Source organism: Hesperophylax consimilis, chromosome 20, assembly GCF_061612785.1.
Source record: "Hesperophylax consimilis isolate HC1 chromosome 20, BYU_Hcon_1.0, whole genome shotgun sequence".
In the NCBI taxonomy this organism is placed as follows: Eukaryota; Metazoa; Arthropoda; class Insecta; order Trichoptera; family Limnephilidae; genus Hesperophylax; species Hesperophylax consimilis.
The window spans coordinates 1,739,494-1,756,624 of record NC_142855.1 but is presented as its reverse complement, the minus strand read 5'-3'; the positions used below and the strand labels follow the sequence as shown (position 1 = coordinate 1,756,624).

The 17,131-nt window shown below is 35.5% G+C and overlaps 1 protein-coding gene across 1 annotated transcript; it reads left to right on the top strand.

Annotated features, from left to right (window-relative positions):
• The first annotated feature begins 11,532 nt into the window (after nucleotides 1-11,532).
• On the top strand, nucleotides 11,533-16,864 carry LOC149413897 (uncharacterized). Its single transcript, XM_089643914.1, has 5 exons — nucleotides 11,533-11,637; nucleotides 15,562-15,782; nucleotides 16,257-16,409; nucleotides 16,523-16,684; nucleotides 16,851-16,864. The coding sequence occupies exons 2-5, from the start codon at nucleotides 15,623-15,625 to the stop codon at nucleotides 16,862-16,864; spliced, it is 489 nt and encodes a 162-aa protein (XP_089500040.1). The 5' UTR covers nucleotides 11,533-11,637; nucleotides 15,562-15,622.
• Nucleotides 16,865-17,131: the final 267 nt, after the last annotated feature.

Genomic DNA, 17,131 nt, shown 5'->3' with positions numbered 1-17,131 from the left:
ACACCAAAGCAATACTGAGAGTATCTTCCACTGTGGAACTTGCTGCAAATATACTATATATAATACTGAGAGTATCTTCCACTGTGGAACTTGCTGCACATATACTATATCGCTGTCCTAGTTCTTGTATGTTCAATAGACCTTTTTTTGCAAAACTAAGTTATGAATGCCAATTTGTTCATTAGCCTATTGCGCATTAATGAAGCTCAAAAAAATCATATTTTTTGGTTTTTAAGTGACATTTTAAGAATTTTTCGAGTGCCAATATCCACTCACGGAACAATGTTTCAGTTCTTATTTGTTCAATCTCCTGGATATTGAACATTCAAATTTCAAACACTCAAAGTTATGAATATAATATATTTTTTAAAGTTCATAGATATTTGTTCAACATCCCGCAGAAGGTTGAGGTCTTGAATGTTCAATCTCCACTGTCAACCAATCAGGAGCCGGCTAGTTAAAATGTGCGGCCATGTTGATTTTCAGTTGTTTTCTAACAACGAAATTGTTCCACTAAAAATACGTTTAATTGCGAAAATACCTATGCTGTTATTGAACTAAAAAAGACTTTACCGACTGCAGAATCAATAAACCTTAGAACAGTAGCTCAAATAGAAAGGTAAGTCTTAAAAATATGTCATTTATAGGCTTTTTCACAATATTTTACATGTACTTCTTGAATTTACTAGGCAAATATACAGGATGCTTCATTTATTATTTATTTATTCAATTATTTATTTACAAACTTAGGACTTTTACCTAAAATGAGTATTAATAAATTATATTAGTGGATTAAAACTTATTTTTATTCAAGAAATACAACAAAAGAGCCAGGAAATGGAAATGTGCAAAAAGTCGACTGTCCTCATAGTCTGATTGAAAGACATACTCTTCTATTATTCTGACTCTTGACATGGCCCGACTCAAGTATCTGATTCACTCGGTCGTGACATGTTTTCCTCGGGCATCTCCGACTTCTTTTACCATTCATATTTGCGCCATATATTCTCCTTACACTCCTTTGCACATTATATTGGCCCATATTGAAAGAATAGAAAGAATTCAAAAAAAAAATTTTAAACACATAAATTTTAAACTAAACTTACACTTCTCAAATTATACAGAATCCATTAAATATCATAATTTTAACTTCCTCCAAACACGACGTCTAATTTTCGAACAAATCTTATTGTTTAAAATCCTAAATAATGGTCTGGACTCACCAGAACTTACCAATTTAATAAATCTTCATATTCCGTCTAGATCAACCCGACAATCTGATTTATTTTATCTACCCTCGTGTAGAACAAACATTCGAAAATATTCCCCAATTCCTCGTATATGTGCACAATATAATACAAAATTTTACAGCATTGACATTTTTGATAATAACTTAAAGAAATATCGATATGAAGTAATGCGTACGATCGATTATTAATATCAGAGTATGGAATGTATCGGGAGCATCTCCTATCCTCTTCCTATTTTCCTCTCTCTCTCCCCTTCCTTTAACACCACATTCATTTTAAGATATTAAAACTTCATTACCAATGAACTTTAACATAAGAAACTTCTGTGGCTTGACTTCAGTTAACTTGTATATTTATATCTATCATTGTATATTATATAAAAGCTGTTTGTTTCTTACAAATAAATAAATATTTGACAGAAATTTATATTGTTGAATTAGCTCAGGGGTCAGAGCGGCGCCCTGGCAAGGCTGAGGTCCTCCTGGGTTCAATTCCTCGATACAACCGAATATTTTCCTGATTTTCATTGGGGATGCTGTGTGAAGGGTCTTTGAAAAGATGAAGGAGTAAACATATTGTGGGAGGGAGGAAACGCAAAGAGTTGTTGAACTTAAGAACGAGTCGTAGAAGTGACACATTCTCATGTGACAGGTTATTGTCAACCGTATACATGTGTTGGTGTGCGTTTGGTGTGTTGATACCGATATAGTGAAAGTAAAACAGCATACCTAACTGACGCCTGTGCACTAAACATTGTTAAGATAGTATTCTATTAAACGAACAGCCCGTTTCTGCACAGAGACAAGGATGTTTCAGGTATTTTGAAGCTTCAGACAAGAGGTGGCTGCTAATTTCAACATTGGGGTGCACTTGGCATTTGAACAGAGTCAGCAGTTGTGTACTATATACAGTACGCCCAGCTTCTGTTGTGCTAACTTGACTCTGGCTTTGAGGGAGTCTCCGTCCCCTTAGAGTTACTGGTCACTTAGAGTTACAGCAAGCATATCAATAGAAGGAATGTTGGGAAGATTACTTCCGTTGAATTTATTGCTTATCATTTCAATCCCTTTTAGACGTAATCAGACAAAAATAGATTTTTTATTAATTTGTTGTTTCAGAAATTCAATCAGGATGACAATAATGCTGCCAGGAGGGATATGAAGGCTGCTATCTGCCGCTTGTCTACTAAGAAACCGAAAGCTTGCCCTTAAATCCCTTATCGGTGGTTGACTATCATCAGGGTAAGGGAGGCAGACAGCAATAAAGTTCATTAACTTTTGTTTTTAATATTATATTTATTCAAGAATTTTTTTACAATTTGTTTATATACATATATATTTCAGTAGTAATAAGATTAAAGCTATTATGACATGAAAATTATTTTTCAATGTTCACCCATAATAAGCAATTGCTTGTGTGTATGGGATGAGGTATTATTTGTTTAGTTTCTTAGATTTACTTTATTTTTAATTTTTTTTTTACTTTTATTTATTTCGTTTAGGTTTTCAGTATATTTTTTTAATTGTGTTTTAAATTCTTTGAATCTATCATTAAAGTGATCTTATATTTTCTGGGAATTTACTAAAGAAATTTGTTCCTAAGTATTTGTAGTTTTGTTTACCCAAAGTTTTTTTACAAATCGGAATTGGTAACATGTATTTTTGCCTGAGATTTGCTGTGTTTTTGAATGGTACGGTTTTGTTTAGGATATCATCTTTGTAAAGTGTTCCACAACTTTTACATTGATATTTTGACTTACATTTAGAACATATGTATAATATATAATTAAGAACCTACCTAACGGATTTTTGTCGTTATGTTCCTGTTAAATAAATGATTTTACTTTGCTTTATCATTGACATAGAAATGAGGATATACTTGACATAGAAATGTCAACTATATCCTCAAATAATTGGTATTTATAAATGATAAAGAAATAAATCAACGTAATATGATATAATTATTGCATTTTTTTGTGGTTTGACAGCTTATGCGTAAAATTGTGTAACATTTTTAAATCAAGTATTTTGTTTTCGTGTAACTTATTTCATAATTTTGTACACAACTAGTGTTATAATCCTTCAATCTGCTCTTACAGCAATTAAAAAAGCTTATAACGATAGTGTACTGATGATCTTTAGGTCATGCGGAACATACAAACGATTTTTCTCCACTGTGAGTCAGCATGTGGTACAGCAAATGTGCCTCTCGAGTAAATGATTTTTTGCAATCGGAAGATGAAAAAGGCTTCTATTCACGATGAGTTACCATGTGGTGCATTAAATATCTCTTTTGGGAAAATGATGTTTTGCAATCGGAAGATGAAAAAGGCTTCTCTGCACGATGAGTTACCATGTGGTGCATTAAATATCTCTTTTGAGAAAATGATTTTTTGCAGTCAGAACATGAAAATAGCTTTTCTCCATTAGAGTCAGCTTGTGGTTCGTTAAATGTTTATTGTGAAGAAAATGATTTTTTGCCCAAAGGGAGGCACAAAAAACAAGCAAAAGGTTTTTCTTAAATATGAGTCAGCATATGCTTCGTTAAATTGTCTTTTCGAGCAAATATTTTTTTGCAGTCGGGACATAAAAACGGCATCTCTCCACTGTGAGTCACGATGACTCTTCAAGTTTGCTTTTCTATAACATGAATATGTACAGTCAACACAAGAAAAATCTTTTTCTCCACTGTGAGTCAGCATGTGTCTCTTTAAGTCTGCCTTTCGAAAACATGAATATGTACAGTCAACACAAGCGAAAGCTTTTTCTCCATTATGAGTCAGCATGTGGTTCGTCAAAATTCCCTTCCGAGAAAATTATTTTTTGCAGTCGGAACATGAAAGAGCTTTTTCTCCACTATGAGTCAGCATGTGGTTCGTCAAAATTCCCTTCCGAGAAAATGATTTTTTGCAGTCGGAACATGAAAAAGGCTTTTCTCCACTGTGAGTCACCATGTGACTCTTCAAGTCTGCCTTTCGAAAACAAGAATATGTACAGTCAACACAAGAAAAAGCTTTTTCTCCACTGTGAGTCAGCATGTGACTCTCCAAGTATGCCTTTCGAGAACATGTATATGTACAGTCGACACAAGCAAAAGCTTTTTCTCCACTGTGAGTCAGCATGTGACTCTTCAAGTCTGCCTTTCGAAAACATGAATATGTACAGTCAACACAAGCGAAAGCTTTTTCTCCACTGTGAGTCAGCATGTGACTCTCCAAGTATGCCTTTCGAAAACATGTATATGTACAGTCGACACAAGCAAAAGCTTTTTCTCCACTGTGAGTCAGCATGTGACTCTTCAAGTCAGCCTTTCGAAAACATGAATATGTACAGTCAACACAAGCGAAAGCTTTTTCTCCACTATGAATCAGCATGTGGTTCGTCAAAGTTCCCTTCAGAGAAAATGATTTTTTGCAGTCGGAACATGAAAAAGGCTTTTCTCCACTGTGAGTCACCATGTGACTCTTCAAGTCTGCCTTTCGAAAACATGAATATGTACAGTCAACACAAGCGAAAGCTTTTTTTCCACTATGAATCAGCATGTGGTTCATCAAAGTTCCCTTCAGAGAAAATGACTTTTTGCACTCGGAACATGAAAAAGGCTTTTCTCCACTGTGAGTCACCATGTGACTCTTCAAGTCTGCCTTTCGAAAACATGAATATGTACAGTCAACACAAGCGAAAGCTTTTTTTCCACTATGAATCAGCATGTGGTTCGTCAAAGTTCCCTTCAGAGAAAATGATTTTTTGCACTCGGAACATGAAAAAGGCTTTTCTCCACAGTGATTCACCATGTGTCTCTTCAAGTCTGCTTTTCTAGAACATGAATATGTACAGTAAACACAAGCAAAAGCTTTTTCTCTACTGTGAGTCAGCATATGACTCTTCAAGCCTGCCTTTCGAGAACATGTATATGTACAGTCGACACAAGAAAAAGGTTTTTCTCCACTGTGAGTCAGCATGTGACTCTTCAAGCCTGCCTTTCGAGAACATGTATATGTACAGTCGACACAAGCAAAAGCTTTTTCTCCACTGTGAGTCAGCATGTGACTCTTCAAGTATGTCTTTCGAGAACATGTATATGTACAGTCGACACAAGCAAAAGCTTTTTCTCCACTGTGAGTCAGCATGTGCATCTTCAGATTTGCTGTACTCGAATAGTTACAGTAAGTACATTTAAAAGTTTTAACTCCAGCGTGGTCGCGGAAGTGAAGTTCTAACTTTGACTCAGAAGAGCAGGAATTTCCCAGACGCGTCTTCAGATTTGTTGTTAAGTCTGCAAAAGAAAGTTTTATAGAAGTTAAGTAAATCAATTCATAACAGACGAAATTATTTATAAAATTAAACTTGTGAATTTACAAAGAATACTTGATTTTACCTGGTATCGGGGTAATTCTTTCAGACTGCTCTAAGCATTGTTTTTTAACATCGAGCAGGTCTATGTCTATTTCTGTAAAGGTTATTCCCCCTTCATTTTGTTCTCGGGGCCCTGGTTCTGCCTTGATGGGAACAGTTTCCGCATTAATTCCACCTGTTATATAATATATGATAATTAACATAAGGTAACTTGAAGTAATAAGAAGGACCCCAGATGCCCGCTTCTGGGATCGATGCTTTCACCGGAGACACCTTTAAACGGGAGCGTTTGATTTTCAATTATTGTTTCCTGCACCAATAACACATTTTCATTAGTTCTTTGTGATTCACAAATCACATAGAAAGAGAGCACATTGACAGTAAAGTAAATTCAGACAAGTTTTTTAGCCTTACAAACCTTAAGAAATCATGAACTTTTAGCGGGGAATTACTTGGGGCGTAAAAGTTTGTTACGTCTAGCAATTTCCTATAAGCTTAATTTAACGTGTTCTATTACACGGAAATGAACTGTAAATCAAATCCACAAGAAATACGACAGTGTAAAGCTCATTCAATTGGGTTTGAAAAATCACGGGAAATGTGGAATGATAGAAACAGCCTACCTTGAATTCCCATGAATCCCGGCAGTAGGGCTGTCGAATAACTTGCACTGTTCACAGGGTGAAATTTCCTCCAAAACGAGATAATCTTTAATATGATTTTGATATTTGCAAACAGAGCACAAAGCGTGTGAATATACGACGAGGACACGACGATTACACCTTTCTGCCACACGACACGAATACGAATGTCGACTTGCGACAATTTACAATGCAACAAATCATCTTCTTTTAATGTGAGTAAGGCTGTTTTTAAGGAAGGAACTGGATAGTAGGTATGATAGTAAATGATGGGAAAAATGGTAAATATTATCCAAAACTGTTTCAATACTAAACATTTAACGGAAATACAAAAGCAACTTATGTTTGGGTGTACAGGTAGAGATCATTTCGTTTATATGCATTAGTCTTTGTAACGTTCTATTCCACAATAAACAGGAATTTAGATATCTACAGTTTTACATAATATGTTCCATAAACTTACTAGCCGTCGGAGTACTTTCGACATACTGCAAACATTTCTACTTTACCTGCGTCTTCTTTCTGGGACCCTGTCTCCGTCTTGATGCAAACACTCTCTGGGTTGGGAAGATCCATGGCACTCTTATGTGATGGTTACTTGTCGAAGCTCACAAAATGGACCTGAAACAGAACTGACTTGTGTGAATTGAGTATTTTATTTGTGAGTATATCTCTTTCCTCGCTAAAGTTGAAAACATTATAAATTTAAGTGTTATTATTGAAACAAATGTAAATTGGAAATCGCAAACAACTTAATCTCTCTAATTGAAAAATAGAAAATTACATATTTTTCTCATGCGCAATCTTCAATCATTTGCGGCATTATAGGATGGGGTGGTGCGCTTAATGCATTTATCAAGCCTTTACAAATAACTCAAAAGCATATGATTAAAGATATATTTAATAAAAACAGAACATCCCATACTGTTATTATAACACACAGAAATACAATGTTTAATATTCATAAAACATTTTCAAATAAATTTAAAATCACTTATACAGGGTGCGGCAGAGAGGACGAACGTTTTTGAGATGGGTAGTTCTCTCCCCCTCCGTCTACGAGAGAGGTGGGGGGGGGGGTGCCACTTGACTCGTTAGTTCCTAGCATTGTTTTACCAGTTGTCGTCATGGAGCCGTGGACGGTGGAGCACCGCGTTTTCGCCTATGATTGTTTCGTCCGAAATAATGAGTCAGTCACCGTCGTACAGCGTGAGTTTCGTCGCCACTTCAACATTCATCGGAATAGAGCTGTTCTCTCTCAAAACACCATACTTCGTTGGGAAGAATCACTTGGCAGGCGTGGTGAACTGATCAACAGAAGACCAAGAGGAGCTCCGCGAACAGTTCGAACTCCTGAAAATGTTGAACGCGTTCGACGAGCCTTTCTTCGTAGTCCGACTCGATCTGCCCGGAAACATGCTGCTGCACTTCGCCTCAGTGATCGTTCGATAAGGCGAATTATGCATATGGATCTCCGTTTTCACCCCTATGATATAGAGCGATTTTGGAGAGAGTCTACGCAAACTTCCAAGAACGCCTCCAGCACTGCATCAACGATTTCGGCCACCACATGCCTGATGTGACTTTCCATACTTTACTGTCTCAAATGCTATTTCCTCGATTCCATCAATAAATTTGTTTTTGAGTAAAAATTAACAATTTTATGATTATTTTAAAACCGTCCGTCCTCTCTGTATGTAGTCTTCAGTGGGTGGTCAGGAAACCACGGTGAGCGTCAATTAAAAGGAGATGTGACGTTGGGTGCCAATTGATAGGGGCTATGAGGGGCGCCTATTTTGTGATTGTGGGTTTAATATTTAATGATGATCTTAGCCAACTAAACTTTCTCTAAAAATCAGAATCACAGTTTTATTGAAGAACTTGTTTATAATAAATAAATCAAACAAACATTCAGACGATTCTAAAAAAGTACTATAGTGTGGTTTTATTTCAGGAACGCGTGTGATGTTTTGTTTTATAACCGCAAATTTAAATATCCAATAGACCGGGCTGTATTATCGTCCTGTTCATGTTTTGACAGCTAGGCCATAGATGTGTGTTAAAAACAGATGGCTAGTCTACGACGGTAGGTACTGGAGTATCAAGTAAAAAGATATTTAAAAATATTATGTTTCGATCGCCCCATTTCTCCGTTATCTAATATTATTTTTGTTAATTGCACTTTTCGGATAAACATCGATAACGTCCGCACAAGGAGACACTCTCTGACACTCTTTGAGCGAAGGGTTTTGAAGCCATCAGACTTCAGGTCAGTTTTGATATTAACCGTTTGTTGTGTCCTCAAATGTTTGGCCCTCAGGAATTTGGGGGACAGTTAGTTAAATGGTACCAAACTTAGGTGAAATACCGTCAACTTAGGTGATAAGTAGTGCACGCCACTACAGTATTTCCAAAAAATTGTCTTATTTCAATACGTGATGAATATTTGTCATAGGTATTTAATTTGAATAAAAAATTGAATTAATTAATGTTTGGTTCCCCCAAGCGGTTGAAAATTAGTTAACAGGTATATTTTTAACTATATTCCTATGTAACAATTTATTTACAAATAGCTGTACCCCGCCATACGTTGCTGTGGCACAGTCTGACTGTGCAGATAGAGAAACAAGAGCACGTGTTGCTTTCACGTCCAACAGCTGTTTTTTTTAAAGCATGTTATAAGCTGTCACAGGTGACAATATAAAATAAATGGATATAAAAACACGCGCGTATTTGAATGCAACGTTGTATTACAATTTCAAATCATTTGATGAAGAACTTTCGGCGATTTAAGATTTTGATCAATCGAACATTTACATTTTTTTTATAAAAGATGAAAAACAGTTACTACAGAATTCATTAGTTGAATAAATGTTATTAGTTATCCCGGTATGAAATAACACGGTTTGTGTTGATTACTGACCCGTGGGACGACGGGCTAATTATCTGGCTTTCAATAAATGCCTTATCCCTAATTCTTTGGTGATAGGTGACTCATCAGTTATCATTGTTAAGAGTTCAAGTATTAAGCATTTTGTTTAAACACAGAATTAGTTATTATTTTTAATTCGTTCGGAAAATAGCGAGAATGGCTTGTGATATTTTAAAGACGCCACGTTAGAACGTATGCCCTTATGATAATATGACCAAATTTTCTGATGGCGTTCCGCTTCCAATACAAAGTCGTAAAATACGGCTCGACGGAGTAAGCCAATACCACTCCTAGACTCGTCGGTTTCTTGTAGCAAGATCAGGATAAAATGCTGGAAACTGTGGATTTTATCATTTGTTATCCTTGCTTGAATCAGAATGGTCGGTTTCTTGTAGCAAGATCAGGATAAAATGCTGGAAACTGTGGATTTTATCATTTGTTATCCTTGCTTGAATCAGAATGGTCGAGTACTTCACATCTATTTTTAGAAAGTACTGGCAGAATTTAACAATAATTAAGAAGAGCCGGAAAATTGAAATTAAGAAGAGCCGGAAAGTGGAAAAGTGCAGTTGTTGTACCAACTTATTAATCAAATGGCGTAGTAGCAGCTCTTTGCAATTAAAAAGAAAGAACTACCACTGTACCGGACGATTCAAACGTTTGTCCATCGTTTGAATCACACCTCCAGTTAAATGTGGAACCATTGAACTGGTACAAACGTATGTATATTTGGGGGTAACTGTAGATGCGCATATGAAATGGGATACACACGTTAGCAACATCTGCAAACGCCTAAGAGCTGTTGCGGGGCGAATTTACAAAATTAAATATTTTATGCCTACAAGTACGTAAAAAAATCTATTTGTCACTAGCGGAATCTACAATCAGATACGGAATAACGTCCTGGGGAAACTCCTGCAAGACAAATATAGGTTACATCCAATCAATTCAAAACTCCATGACTAAGCTTTTGCTAAACAAACGTATTTATGCACAAAGAAGAGATATAAAATTATTATATGAGTCAGTTAACCTATTATCTGTTATTCAAAAAATAATCAACTTAATTTATCTCTAGTCTTTTTTTTCTTGATCTAAAAGAAGTTTAGATCTGGTACGCACTCGTGTTGTTTTATTTGAATTATTCTTCGTGATTATGTTAAAATCATAAGACCCATGCTACACCAGTCGACCGGATATTATAGATCTAGATCTTGCTACACCAGCTCGACCCGATACTATAGATCTTGCTACACCAACTCGACCCGATACTATAGATCTTGCTACACCAGATCGACCCGATACTATAGATTCCACCAGTATTAATAAAGGAATGCGCTCAGTTTATAGCAGCTCCACTTCAACACATATTCAATCTGTCACTTCAAACTGGAATATATCCTGATCCTTGGAAACTTAATCACTTGACACCTGTATTTAAAACAGGTGATAAAAATTGTGTTTTAAATTATACACCAATTTGCATACTGTCTACCACCCCGAAAATGTTTGAAAGTATTGTCTTAGATAAAATTGCTGTTCAGTTTAGGCATATTATTACTCCAGAACATCATGGTTTTGTGACCGGTCGATTTACCACAACCAATCTTCTATTGTATGAAAACTATATCTGTGAAGCTTTCACGTCTCGTGCACAAGTAGATTCAATATATACTGACTTTTCAAAAGCCTTTGATAAAGTAAATATTAATATCCTTCTCAGACATCATATTGACAGTTCAATCGTTTCTCGCTTAGCCAAGAATAATCTTAGCTAATTCTCTAGTGAAACTTTTGCATAAGTTGGGCTAAGTCGCGACGCTATTAAATCATGCCTTAGTTCAAATTAAAGTTCATCGGTCGCTCAGTTTGATTTGGAAAAAGAACAAACTAGGGTAGAAAATATAAGCATTAAACTTACCAATAACTTTGACATGCTTCAAATAGTTGATTTAACTGCAGGGGTAAAACGGTATAAGTTTAACTATGTAAAATTAAAGGAAACATGACAACAAGTTTAGCAGAGACAAAACCACGCTTCATAAGTGGGGTTATACAAAGACAATATAAAATACAAGACCCACTAAAAAATGTTTATTTATCGAGGTAGGTACTTACTGATCGAAATTTTCCACAGCCTGTTTTTATTTCAGGAACGCGTGTGAATAATAATTTTCACCTTTATATTAGCAGATTGATATTTCCAATAAATGGGGAAGTATTATAGCAAGAATTCTTTGACAGTTAGCCCATAGACGTGTGCTAAAAATAGATGGTTAGTCTACGCCATCTCTTAGACCATCTATTTTTAGCGCACATCTATGTCCTAGCTGTCAAGAATTTAGACGATTATACGGCCCTATTTGCTGAAAATATCAAAGTGCAAACATCAAGCTAAATATTATTGTTCTCACGCGTTTCTGAAATAGAAACATGCTTTGAAATGTTGCGATCAGGTGGTAACTACCTCAATGAATAATTATTTGGTATATATAATTCATGTGAGTACTAAATGCCCGTTTATAATAGGAACAGTCCGTAATTCGTAATCGATAAGCCCTAGGCCGTAGAAGTTGGAAGATATGAAACCTGTGTATCCGTTTATAATAGATGGCAATAATCTTATTTTTTTCCATAACCGAAAAGATGGTCCAACTTTGCAGAAAGCTAAGATATATACTGAGATTTATGTATTTTCGATCGATAATCTCTGGTATCTGCTATTTGACAATCGAATATAATTAACTCCTTTGTGTTGTAGAAGTCCTAACAATTTATAAAAATTGGTCTGCGACGTTCTTGTATACTTCTTGAATTGATCGTTGTATACTGCCGCCATGTCTTCAAACAAATTATGGAAATGACCTGTTTTCTTCCTTTTATGATTAATTGGACGCACACTCCAACGTCGTTTTTTCCTTATTTTTCTCGTCAACTATGCGTCTCAATTGCAGTGTGTGTTAGCCCCAGAATCGACAAAAACATTCCACATGCAACAATGTCTGATGAATCCATCGTTTCAATATTGATTTATGTAAAACAATATGACTTTTTATAAGATGGAGGAAGAATAAACTCTCGGTTGACAGTTGGCATAGAACATTGACAGCGGCATAGTCACTTCTATGGGCGTATTCTATTCTATTCCTTTCCAATTTATAAACCACGATCTAAAATATTACGGATTACGGCACCGGCCAATTCTTACGCTTATTCCTATTGTAAACGGGCTTTAATCGCGCAGTAGACTTCGATAAATTTATCTTTTTTTATGCTTTCTTAGTCCATTTATTGTCTATGAATAACCTAACTATTAATGAAGCATGATTTAATTTCGTCTCTGTGAATTAAATCAATGTTTCCAATCTTGTCCTAGTTGTTAGTAAGTTCTAAATCTTATGTTTTCTACCCTAGTAAATGGCGTAGTTCATATTGCTTGGTCAGTTAATGTTGTTCCAAATCAAACTGTGCCACCGATGAGCTTTGATTAGGACTGAGGCGTCATTTAATACACTATTTCGTGTTTTCCAACGCGACTTAGCTCAACTAGGTGGAATCTTTTCGCTAAATTTGGCTAAACGAGGAATGATTGAACTGTCATTTTGATATCTACTTCACTTCAACTTTGTATTTCTTAGATATTAGTTGTAATGATTACACATAAATAAATAAAAAGTGAAATTGTGGATCAAATATACATTGTTATAAGCGGGAAGCATTAGATTGCTAAAATCCAATAACTGTTGGCGATTGGCTCAACCGTTTTCAAATGTTGGATTGCATATTGTGCAACATCAAAGTCAACAATGCATTTTTCCAAATTCTTAATTGACTGCATATTCAAAGATACTTACATTTTAAACTCTATATCATTCTATATCCCTTTTTATTATCCGTGTTCAATATTGGCTATTGGAAATGGGACGAGCCTTCTTCAAATAATGCATGACTTCCTAACAGTGTTTAATATAAAGAAGTTTTAGCCATCATTTATTTAATTTTATCTTTATTTTTATTCCTCATATGCACAGACATAGGAATTAATAGACGAGAAGATAAGGGCGAGGGGTAAAATCAACTGTTGAAGAACGAAGGGGGTTAAGCTGACTGTGATTCGTCAATAAATCAATCTGACAGTAAATAGGCATCTCGCATTATAATATCACCATTTAGTTCTTAAAAGTAAAATCTGCATTTAAATGAATAGACATTTTTACATGGGAGCGCAAATTACTCGCCACGTTATGAACTAATTTGCGAAGTCCAAATTCGTCAAAGTAAATTTCTTCTGTTTGCAGAGTCGTAGTTAGTTTCAGAGTATTTAGTTAAGACACTTTTATAAATGTTCATAATTTACTTCCCAGCAACCAACCAGCTTTGTGTTTCGCGTCCAGACGTTTCTCGATGTGATAGTAACAACTGATTCATATTATACGATGTGAATATGCTTAAAATAAAGTAAAATAATGCTTATATATGGAATGTAATACGACAATTGGGTTTATTCTCTTTTTCACATCTATTTTTACAAGTTTTCATAGTACAAGTCAACATTTTGCCGTGTTATTTCGTAAAATGAACCGATGATGCCTCGACCATAGTTCGCACAAGAATGATGACGTCACGTTTTCAAATTTCATTTGAGGCCATACGCGAGCCCAGCCGGCTCAATGGAACCGGTATGGGGAGTGGGGATAATACGCTTTTAATCACTTAGGGCAGGTCTACTAATATTCATATGTCTATGCTCATATGGTTTCTAAAATGATATGCATTTTTTTAATTTCTGTTTTACCATAAATTTTATTTTACGTTTCGTTTTATTATTGTTATTCTTACATAAATCACTTACGACTACCATAATACAGACATGAGTCTAGTATGTTAGTTGAAAAAATTACCAAAATTGTAATTTTTTTAATTTACAAAATGTAAAACCCAAACACGTCAATCATGTTTTCATCAAGGTTGGTTACTAGTAAGATTAATTTCCTCGAGTTCTTGCACACTGTGTGTCTTTTTGACTTTTTGAAATAAGTGCACACTGAGCTCCGGGCCAAAAAGGCCCCTTTCTCTTTTTAAATTGGTTGTAGGAAAATAATTTTTAGTTTTTTAGATAAATAAACTAAGAGTAGCTGGAATTCCAAGTAACCGACGATGGTCGTAGGAGGTTTTCAAATATTGCCACCATTCCAGGTTATTTTTAACCGGGAATTTGTTCCTTCTCGCCTACATCCTTTTCATAGTTACCAACTTTACTAATCGAACCCATTGTGTTTAACTGTTCCTTTCGGTGTCCCCCAAGGAATTGCTCAAGGCCCACCATTGTTTATGCAATGATCTTTGTAAGCTAACAAATCGTTTGTTTTTCCGAATAGTGTGCTAATCCTTCAATCTAACGATAATTGTAGTGCCAACAGGAGTGATGCGTGCGCACATCAGAATCTGAATGGTTCTGACCAATTCCGGACCTAGCCGATTGTGGCGCCACTTGAGTTCTCGGAATAACTTCAAATAGGACGTCAGTCCTACAACAGTACTATTATATTTCATGATGTAATTAAAACAACTTGTAATCTTGACAAACAACTTAAATATCATCGAAGACTCCCACAATTACACAAAGTTATCCGATTATTAAGTCGTAATTAAACGACATTAGAAAAATAAACACTAATAATAATGAAACCTCCTTTTATTTTTTATTGTACTACAGACAGGTAAGTCCAATTATGGTACAATTTTATTAAAACTAACAATACATGTACATATTTTTTTTTAAACATGGTATCGTGATATTAAACACATCTATATCCGCTGGTAGGGCATTTAGCAAGGTCATACCTCTTGTCATGCTATGTTGGGCAATGACATCTGTCCGACCCTGCGGTATACAGAATAGGTCGTGGCTACGATTTCGACAGTATTTATCAGGAACGAATAAGCCACAGCATGACAGGAGATATGTGCAATCGATAAGGTTTTTTAGTAACTTTAATTCAAATACCATGAGTCCGGCATTACGCCTAGTCTCCAGGCTTTGGTAATTTGTCTCCTTTAGCAGTTCCACGTGATGCATGAATTTCGGATATATTCCGTATAATCGCATTGTAAACATACCATAGGAATTTTTTTTGAATTTGTTCTATCATATTTATGTATTTAAGTTGATAAGGTATCCAGACAGTACAGGCGTACTCCAGCTTGCTTCTGACCACTCCGTTGAACATGGCGGTCATTGCTACTGTACATTAATGTCCTTGTCAACGTCTACGTTTGGCACGCATCTTAAAACATATATTGCCTTCTTATATAGATGTACGAATAAATAAAATACACAACTGCGAGCAAATAGGTTCCGTTAAATCAATGTTCTGTTTCAGGTCCATTTTGTGAGCTTCTATCAGTTGCCATCACACAACAAGACGCTATCACAACACTGCCATGGATCTTCCAATACCAGAAAGTGTTTTCATCAAGACGGAACCAGGTTCACAGGAAGAACGCGCAATTGAAATAGAAATTCCATGTACGGATATAGTATACGAGTTCCCGGATGTAAAGCAGGAATGTTTTCAGTATGTAGAGAGCATTCCGGAAGCCAGTAAGTCTAATGAATATATTTTTATGTATATTCGCAAATGGGTTGCTAAATTCACTGCGTAAAACGTAACGCGGCCAACGCAAATTCTTATTAAACGAAGTCCCCTCTAGTAGTACATTAGTTACTTTTGTATTTTCGTTAAATATTAACCTTACAGTAAATTGCCAAACGTAACTAACTTTCGAGTCTATTCCTTATTTCACGACTGAAGTAATCCATCCGACTTACTGGCAATTCTTTCTCTTTCTGTATATTTGTGAATCACCTACTATTATTCAGCGCCAATAAAAATATGTTATTGATATTGAAATAATTGTTCCGGTGACTATAAAAATCATAATCTGTTCTAGAATAAAGGGTTTTTCTTGTGAAAATATCGGCCACAGAAGCAAACATCTGTGGTCCTTCTTATAACCAAATTTACCTTAAATTAATTTTCCATAAACGGAATGTATTGTTGTTTTGTTCTTACAGATATCAACAATGTGGAAACTGTTCCCATCAAGGCAGAACCAGAGCCCCGAGAAGAAGATGGAGGGGGGATTCCTTATACGGAAATAGACATAGACCTATATGATGTTAAAAAGGAATGCTTAGATCACTCTGAAAAAATTACCCGGATTGCATGTAAAACCAATTTTTCTTTTTTAAAATTCACAATCTGAGCTCTTTAAATAATTTAATCTGTTATGAATTAATGTACTTAACATATATTAAGGTTTATTTGTTATCTTTTGCAGACTTCAAAACAAACCAGAAAACGCATCCCGGAAAAAAACGATTTTCTTGTACCTATTGTAATTACTCCTGCTGGCATAAGTCAAAGAAAGAACTGCACTTGCGCAGTCATACTGGGATGAAACCTTATTCGTGTTCCGACTGCAAAAAATCATTTTCTCAGAGTGGGACTTTGACGAACCATATGCTTATTCACAGTGGAAAAAAACCTTTTTCATGTCCCGATTGCAAAAAATCATTTTCTCAAAGGGGGTCTTTGACGAACCATATGCTTATTCACAGTAGAGAAAAACCTTTTACTTGTTACGACTGTGCATATTCATCTTTTAGGGAGGAAGATTTAAAGAAACACGTGCTGACTCACACTCGTGAAAAACCGTTTTCGTGTCTTGACTGTAGAAATTCATACTATAGAAAGAAGTTTGACGAGACATATGTTGACTCACAGCGAAGAAAAACCTTTTTCATGTTCCGAATGTACATATTCATGTACTCAAAAGGTATCTTTGAGGAAGCATGTGGTTACTCACAGTGGTGAAAAACCTTTTTCATGTTCTGACTGTAAAAAATCATTTTCTCAGAGGGGGACACTGACGAACCATATGCTGACT